Source organism: Sinocyclocheilus grahami, unplaced genomic scaffold, assembly GCF_001515645.1.
Source record: "Sinocyclocheilus grahami isolate Dianchi unplaced genomic scaffold, SAMN03320097.WGS_v1.1 scaffold419.1, whole genome shotgun sequence".
Classification (NCBI taxonomy): domain Eukaryota; kingdom Metazoa; phylum Chordata; class Actinopteri; order Cypriniformes; family Cyprinidae; genus Sinocyclocheilus; species Sinocyclocheilus grahami.
The window spans coordinates 727,804-736,724 of NW_015505598.1; the positions used below are offsets into that span (position 1 = coordinate 727,804).

Genomic DNA, 8,921 nt, shown 5'->3' on the forward strand with positions numbered 1-8,921 from the left:
GGGCTAGGGCCCTCTCACTACTCTGGTCAGGGGCTAGGGCCCTCTCACTACTCTGGTCAGGGGCTAGGGCCCTCTCACTACTCTGGTCAGGGGCTAGGGCCCTCTCACGACTCGGATCAGGGGCTAGAGCCCTCTCAAGACTCTGGTCAGGGGCTAGAGCCCTCTCACGATGCTGGTCAGGGGCTAGGGCCCTCTCACTACTCTGGTCAGGGGCTAGGGCCCTCTCACTACTCTGGTCAGGGGCTAGGGCCCTCTCACTACTCTGGTCAGGGGCTAGAGCCATCTCACGACTCTGGCCAGGGGCTAGAGCCATCTCACGACGAGAGCAGTGGTTCTCAGCATTTTTTTTCCACTGCGCCGCACTATGGTCCAAGTGCAAGTCTCACGGGCCGCACGCATATCATTTACATATTACGTCTCCCATACAAACCAAACAGATTTATATTATAGCCTAAATATTATGATATCTAATCGATTACATAAATTGAAATAAATAAATAATTCTACTCACCATAAATTAAGCACCTGATGCTGTCGGGAGCTGACTAATTTTGTGAAATTCGGCTCGAAAGGAGTAACAGCACAATGAATTTGCGATTGTAAGTTGCAGTCTGTAAGACGCGCGACATTGTAGACAAATGTAGCCTATGTTGATCCAAATATGGAAAGCACTTTCGAATTTAATAATCTGAGGTTCTCTCCAGAGATGTTTTGCCACATTGCTGCAATTAAGGATGATTGCTGTGTAGTATGGGTGTTTCCTTTTGCCTGAACATCTTCAAGTGAGTGGCAGGGTAAACCAAAAGTTGATGCCGAAAGTCCAGCACTCTCCTACCTTCACTGCTGATACTGCGACTACTCTTGTTTTTATGTGTTCCTTCGCTGGCATTTTCCACATTTAGTTTTTCTCCCTTAATAACAAATTTGTCCATTCTGATGCTCAATTTTACCGAACTAATGGCTGCTGATGACTATTTGAATTGAATTCTGCCAAAGTGCGCGCTTGTAAGTGTTCGTTAAATGCGTAACGTGACGTGAGTATACAGGTCTGCTCATGTCTGAAAATAATATATGAAAAATAAAATGATTTTACATCATAAAAACATTATAGCTTATATTTGTTTAGTACATTTTTAAATTAATGTAAAAACTAAAACTAATTGTAAAACTGAAAGTAATTTTTTTAAATTGTTTTCAGCATGGTGGGCCGCATTTGAATTTGTGACGGGCCGCATGCGGCTCTGGACAGGGGCTAGAGTCAACAGTCTTTTCCTCCTCATTCTCCTTTTTTGGGCTGAGGTTAAGGATATAGCTGCTGTTATCATAGGGCTTGGGAGTGAATCGGCTGACGGGCTTGACTGTAGAGTGGCCGGCGTTTCTGGGCTGAGGACGGGAAAGGCTCTTGGAACTGGAGACAGCAGAAGGGATGTACATTTTAGCGCTGACCTGACAGATAGGAATGCGGGGTTGGAATGCACTGTTAGAAGTCCATTTTCGAGTGTGGGGAAACATGGGAGGAAATGGGTGATCGGAACCTATTTAAACGTATGTCTACAAATATTTCAGTAAATGCACACTGTTCTTAAGATGGATATCTTCCCCATATTATCCAATTATGTTCACTAATTATTTCTGTTAACAAAGCTTTTTACATTTTATTACACAAAATGCTTGATTCTGACTGGTCAATTGTAGAATTTAGAATCTAAATAATAAACTCTTGTCTAGTGCTGTATAAATGAATTCTTAGCCAGCAAACATATCTTTCCTGCATCGCTGTGCTTGTGTTCCTCTGCTGTCTCTACAGCTCAGTCCAACTCCAATCAATACTTCACTCATTTGTTTGTTAATGATATCTGTTTGTTATTAGGTTATATGACTGACTGCATGTTATCTTTTACAAGCACCAGTAGAATAGTAGTGCTGCCTATCATTGCTGCAAAGTGTGCTTGCATGTAGTGTGACAGGTTTGGTCCCATAACAATCTGCCACTCATTTATTGCAAGTGAAGTTTGAAAAGAGCACTATAGAAGAAGCTACACATTTTTTAACAAAGATGATGCAGAATTCATTTCTGCTGACACAAATATAAAGTGCATGCGTTCTCTGTTGAGAGATGAAGTCAGTTCCTCACCCCGCATCTGTTTGCGCAGCAGCTGCCCTCCAGCCCCGCGGCCCTCATGACCGACGCTGGCAGAAACGCCTGCAGAAATCACACAAACACACAGTCAGCGGACACACTTACTCGCTCGCTCGTCTGTCCTTCACATACTCTCACACTCACCAGCAGTCCTGCTCCGATCACCCCGGGGAAGAACCAGATCTTCTCAGTGATCTCCTCGGTCCTCCACACCTCACCGTTGGGAAAAAACAGCAGGATGTTTCCGACCACGGCTAGGAGACCGAGCGGGAAGAGAAGGTCTGCGGTGCATTTAGCACATTTACCCGTACACATGATGTCCTGATTTAGACCTGTGAAAGAGACGTGTCTTGCACTGAAATCATGAACCAGTCATGAATCAGTTACATAATATATGTGACCCTGGAGCACAAAAGCAGTGTTAAGTCGCTGGGGGATATTTGTAGCAATAGCCAACAATACATTGTATGGGTCAAAATTATACATTTCTCTTTTATGCCAAAAATCATTAGGATATTAAGATCATGTTCCATGAAGATATTTTGTAAATGTCCTACCGTAAATATATCAAAATTTAATGTTTGATTAGTAATATGCATTGCTAAGAACTTCATTTGGACAACTTTAAAGATGATTTTCTCAATATTTAGATTTTTTTGCACCCTCAGATTCCAGATTTTCAAATAGTTGTATCTCAGCCAAACATTGTCCTCTCCTAACAAACCATACATCAATGGAAAGCTTATTTATTCAGCTTTCAGTAATCTCAATTTCAAGAAATGGACCCTTATGACTGTTTCTTGTGGTCCAGGGTCACACATGAATGAAGAGCAACATTCCTTTAACTGCTAGTGTCTTTAAAGTAATTTTCTTTACAGCAGGATCATATTCAGTCTACAAACTCCTCACCCGAGTTCTGCAGTTCCACTTACTTCTACTCGCTGACTTCAGTGTGGACCAGAGAAAGACGGCTCTTCTAGTTTCTGTCGAGCTGGTAATTCGTGGAGGTTAGTGAGGGCTGGCGACGAGAGGTAATGTTAGTGTGAGCTGTTATCTGTCCCTGCGGTCAGTCACCTCGCTTTCAAGCACACAAACTCACTCTCAGTAACGGCCTCTGGCCATGTGTTTGACAGAGAGAGACTCTTAAGGTATAGGCCTAGCGCTTTTTGAAAGTGATGGTAACACTTTACAGTAAGATTCCATTAGTTCACTATGTTTAATGCATTAACTAACATTAACATTGAGCAATGCATTTGTCACAACATTTATTAATCTTTGTTAATGTTAGTTAATAATAATACAGCTGTTCATTGTTAGTTCATTTTAGTTCAAGTCCATTAACTACATTTATCAATAAAACTTGTGAATTTAATAATGCACTAGTAAATGTCGGAATCAACATTAACTAAGAATAATAAATGCTTTAGAAGTATTTTTCGTTGTTAGTTTAATGTAGTTATTAACTAATGTTAACAAATGGAACTTTATTGTAAAGCGTTACCGAAGTGATTTTGGACAAACTTTCCTAATCTTAAATCTACGAGACCCAAAATTATTATTTTGTATAAAGTATTATTACTAAATCAAATGATAACTTAAAATGTTAATATGATAGAACCACATCATCAGACGCCACTCAAACATATAGCTTCATACCTTATGTCCTCCTGTGGTTGTATATTCAATTTTCCAATTCAAACATCAAAATACATGGAATGAGCAGAGTCCCGCATTCATACACTCCTAAAAATAAAGCTGGTAATTCGTGGAGGTTAGTGAGGGCTGGCGACGAGAGGTAATGTTAGTGTGAGCAGCTATCTGTCCCTGCGGTCAGTCACCTCGCTTTCAAGCACACAAACTCACTCTCAGTAACGGCCTCTGGCCATGTGTTTGACAGAGAGAGACTCATAAGGTATAGGCCTAGCGCTTTTTGAAAGTGATGGTAACACTTTACAGTAAGATTCCATTAGTTCACTATGTTTAATGCATTAACTAACATTAACATTGAGCAATGCATTTGTCACAACATTTATTAATCTTTGTTAATGTTAGTTAATAATAATACAGCTGTTCATTGTTAGTTCATTTTAGTTCAAGTCCATTAACTACATTTATCAATAAAACTTGTGAATTTAATAATGCACTAGTAAATGTCGGAATCAACATTAACTAAGAATAATAAATGCTTTAGAAGTATTTTTCGTTGTTAGTTTAATGTAGTTATTAACTAATGTTAACAAATGGAACTTTATTGTAAAGCGTTACCGAAGTGATTTTGGACAAACTTTCCTAATCTTAAATCTACGAGACCCAAAATTATTATTTTGTATAAAGTATTATTACTAAATCAAATGATAACTTAAAATGTTAATATGATAGAACCACATCATCAGACGCCACTCAAACATATAGCTTCATACCTTATGTCCTCCTGTGGTTGTATATTCAATTTTCCAATTCAAACATCAAAATACATGGAATGAGCAGAGTCCCGCATTCATACACTCCTAAAAATAAAGCCACAGAAGAACCTTTTTGTCTAAATGGTTCCATAAAGAACCTTTGACTGAATGCTTCTTTGTGGAACCAAAAATGGTTCTTCTAATCTATGGCATCGCTGTGAAGAAGCTTTATTTTTAAGAGTGTAAATGTAAGACAGATGTCATTGAGAACACTAGCTCCATCCAAACAGTGCTATATCTGAGCAAGAAGAAGTTTGTGAATCCTGCTGCATTCATGTCCTATCACATGTGGTCTAGGTCACTGACAAAAACAAACTGATTGACTTAACAGCCCACAAACAGCTGTAGTCTTCCTTTTTGTTGTTGCTTAAGACATTGAGTAATCATTCACAGTGGAAAAATTAAGTGAACCTCCATGTTTTACTTCAGAGGTTAAATGTGGTGTCCTTCATCAATCAATCAATCAATCACAGGTCTGATCTGGGCCATACACTTCCCAATAACAATCCAACAATTTGCCATGATGCAAAAATGTGAACTACTATAGAAAGATGACAGAAAATGAAGAAGAGATGAGCAGAGACACAAACTAGCTAGTTGTTTATTTGAATGAAATCGCACAGTCTCTCAAGCAGCTATAATCTGTCAACACGCCAGGTTTCAGGACGTTCTCCGTGTGTCATACTATAGGAATCTACTGATCCCACAGAGACGGATCAGGTTATGGGTTCAAAGTGCCGTGGTTTTTGTCAAACTGTAAAAAATAAAATAAACAACACTTATTTATATGATCATTAGGTATGTTTTGAAGCATGGCTGCTGGTTTAAGCTGGTCCTGAGCAACTAGCTCCTGCTCAGGACCAGCACATGACCAGCTTAAATCAGCAGCCATGCTTCAAAACATACCTAACCAGCATATGCTGTTTTTTCAACTGGGCATTGACTCAATCACTCCAGTACAACATAAGAGTGTAAATGTAAGACAGATGTCATTGAGAACACTAGCTCCATCCAAACAGTGCTATATCTGAGCAAGAAGAAGTTTGTGAATCCTGCTGCATTCATGTCCTATCACATGTGGTCTAGGTCACTGACAAAAACAAACTGATTGACTTAACAGCCCACAAACAGCTGTAGTCTTCCTTTTTGTTGTTGCTTAAGACATTGAGTAATCATTCACAGTGGAAAAATTAAGTGAACCTCCATGTTTTACTTCAGAGGTTAAATGTGGTGTCCTTCATCAATCAATCAATCAATCACAGGTCTGATCTGGGCCATACACTTCCCAATAACAATCCAACAATTTGCCATGATGCAAAAATGTGAACTACTATAGAAAGATGACAGAAAATGAAGAAGAGATGAGCAGAGACACAAACTAGCTAGTTGTTTATTTGAATGAAATCGCACAGTCTCTCAAGCAGCTATAATCTGTCAACACGCCAGGTTTCAGGACGTTCTCCGTGTGTCATACTATAGGAATCTACTGATCCCACAGAGACGGATCAGGTTATGGGTTCAAAGTGCCGTGGTTTTTGTCAAACTGTAAAAAATAAAATAAACAACACTTATTTATATGATCACAATGACATAAACTGCCTATCTGTGCAGATGTAACAAAAGCAACTAACACATCGAATCGGTGAAGTAACTACTGGCAGTTACTCTGGGGCCAAGTCCCACAATACTGTAAACTGGGTTAATGGTATAATTAATTTAATGAATATATAATTACAATTCAACCTTTGAGAACAAACAGAGAGAATTACTATTCTGTATATATATATATCAACCTTCTGGTGTATCATTAGAGCACTGAACGTTTCACAGTTTGTGTAAAGATGTCTTGAGATCGTTAACCTGGTTGAGACTTTAAACACAAAATATCAGTGTTTTATTTCCATGTGTGTAAGTTTGTTCTTATCAGCTCTCGGTGCAGCAGGACCGATTCTCCACTGTGATGTCGATACACCACTTTAGACATTCAACTAATTATAAGTAAATTGGCAGCTGCATGTCAACTAGCAGTCACTCGAGTATTAGTAGACCGTCTGCTCAATATCTGCTAACACTTTATTTGGATGGGTCCACAACATACTGACTATAAGACACTTTGCAAGTATATGTCAACTTATTCTACTAACCCTAACCTTAGTCTACTCTGAGAGTTAGTAGACACGTACAGTTGTTGCAAATGAATGAGAATTAGTTGACATGTAGTTGCAAAGTTACTTATTTTTAGTAAAATGTCTAAAGCGGACTATCAAAAGACTAAAACTGTGTTAAAAATGCATTCCAGCAATCTTTGTTTTATTTACAGCATTGTTTGCGTGAGCAGCTGTACTCGGGTGAGGGTGAGTTTAGGTCAGGGCCGTGTCTATGGCAGAGAGCACTCCGTGGGGTCGTGTGAAGCGGGCAGCAGCCGGCAGCTGAAGGGCCAGGTCAGACTGAGCAGGGTCAGGGTTTGACTGCATTGCTGCTCCGCGCTGGAGCAGACGGACTGACACGGCTGCAGGACTCCACTCTGAGCGCTGCAGTGAGGAACAAACACACCGCACACCAGCCGCCGGAAGGATTCGAAACAGCCAAACTCCATCAGCACCTGCAATCACATCACACAGATGTCCAACGGGTTCTGGGGAGCTGCTCACAGTCACTGCGCTCATTCTCACCCTGTACTCGTGCAGAATAGAAGCAGCTTCTCTCTGGTCAGAAATAGACAGCCAGATGTTTGGAAAGGACGTGAGATTATAGCTCAGACCTCTGCACATTTCAACCTGGATGGGCTCACAAGATGACGCTGAGGGAAAAAAGGCAAAAAATAAGAATGCGAGAGGCACTTGTGACTACTAAACAACAACAACAACAACTAAAAAGCTGCTTTTGAGCCTGGCATTTCAGCAGATACTGTAGATTTACCAAGAGCCAACAAATACTGCTGAGCCATATGGGCTTTATGTAGTTCCTAACACGCATGCCATTTAAAGGGGTCATGAACTGCCTCACTTTTTTATTTTGTACTGTTCTCTGAGTTAATGTTATCAAGATTTTTACATCAAAACGCATAATAATGTAGAAGAAACAGTTTTTGACCCTCTCATCAGAACGCTCTGAATAGGCGAGGACGATCGTAGACGCGGAAGTAAACGCTCAACAGTTGTGTGTTTCACAGAGTACATTCCTCACAAATGGATGCCGCTGTGATTTAGGTTGAAAATGCATAATTAACCCAATATCAAACAATCTGTAAGAAGAGACAAAGCAATAGTGATCACGTTATGAAAACAGATAGTCGCACAGCATCGTCTTTTAGTTTCAATCTTTCGGAAAAGCCTATGTCGAACTGTGCCTTGTTTGTAAACGAATGCGAGGACCGAGTTCTTACTGACGCAGTCTGAATCTTCATTAAAAATAAAGTTTATTCACACTTTCAAGTTCTGAAACTTTTTTTTTATAGTAGAATGACCTCTTATGTCAAAAGATCAAGGGAATTTTGGTTTCTCAGTTCATGAGCACTTTATAATATATAATTTGATAAATGATTATGCAAGAGGTTATTAGTGCAATAGATTTATAGATTTAACTGGCTGAACAATTTATTTGGGAAGGTATTGAAAGGAGTCAAAACAGCAGGAAAGTCCTCTCCCAACTGCAGCGTGTTCTCACTGAAAGGAGGGTAGGTGGAGTTAATGCAGTGGTGCTCGTCTGCAGCGTCTGCGCAGTCGCTCCATCCGTCACACAGCCAGTCCTGGTGCAGACACTCCCCGGAGCCGCACGCAAACTCTGCTGGACCGCATGTTCCTCAAAGCAGAAAGCAGTGATGCAGGGAAGAGTCACAATCTCACAGAGACTCACAAAATCTACTTCATGAATCGTGCAGCACTCACTTTCTGAAAGAGACATGGCCCTAAACGATGCATAAAAGCCACTGTCTGCAACACCTTCATCTGCCACAAACAGCACGGTCATCACAGGACCAGCGGAGGTGAGATCCGGAGGCAGAGCTGGCCCACAAAACCTGCTCAGAGAGACAGCGGGACGTCAAGCACTCACTATAAGAACAGCAGAAAGCTTTCTGTAAACACATATTGTGGGACACAGTTTCAACCCTCAATATTTAAGTTATGAACACTTTTCACAGTTCTGGGTCTGAAGTGTGGTAGTATAGCAGGGTAAACGACGTTTAGAGAAGCACATGGGAGACCACAGCTGACACTGATGTCCGGCTTGAAATGCATCATCACATTCTGTGAAACTGATCCACCCAGTTGAAAAAACCAGCATATGCTGGTTAGGTATGTTTTGAAGCATGGCTGCTG

The 8,921-nt window shown here is 40.5% G+C and overlaps 2 protein-coding genes across 4 annotated transcripts in view; both read right to left on the reverse strand.

The window, feature by feature from the left end:
* The window catches only part of LOC107551283 (transmembrane 4 L6 family member 1), an 11,781-nt gene extending 8,604 nt beyond the window's left edge, over positions 1-3,177 (reverse strand). For 2 of the 3 annotated variants that reach the window (XM_016232832.1, XM_016232830.1), the window contains exons 1-3: positions 3,073-3,177; positions 2,285-2,472; positions 2,135-2,203 (exon numbers count right to left, since the gene is read on the reverse strand). In XM_016232832.1, coding sequence (XP_016088318.1) covers positions 2,135-2,203; positions 2,285-2,455 — 240 coding nt within the window. In that variant the 5' untranslated portion in view covers positions 2,456-2,472; positions 3,073-3,177. Of the gene's footprint in view, positions 1-2,134; positions 2,204-2,284; positions 2,473-3,049 lie in introns of all 3 variants that reach the window. The other variant, XM_016232831.1, reaches the window with a different exon arrangement.
* Positions 3,178-6,811: 3,634 nt separating this feature from the next.
* mfrp (membrane frizzled-related protein) overlaps positions 6,812-8,921 on the reverse strand; it is a 7,444-nt gene continuing 5,334 nt past the window's right edge. The window contains 4 exon segments of the mRNA XM_071582283.1: positions 6,812-7,204; positions 7,275-7,402; positions 8,269-8,403; positions 8,490-8,620. Coding sequence (XP_071438384.1) covers positions 6,980-7,204; positions 7,275-7,402; positions 8,269-8,403; positions 8,490-8,620 — 619 coding nt within the window. The 3' untranslated portion in view covers positions 6,812-6,979.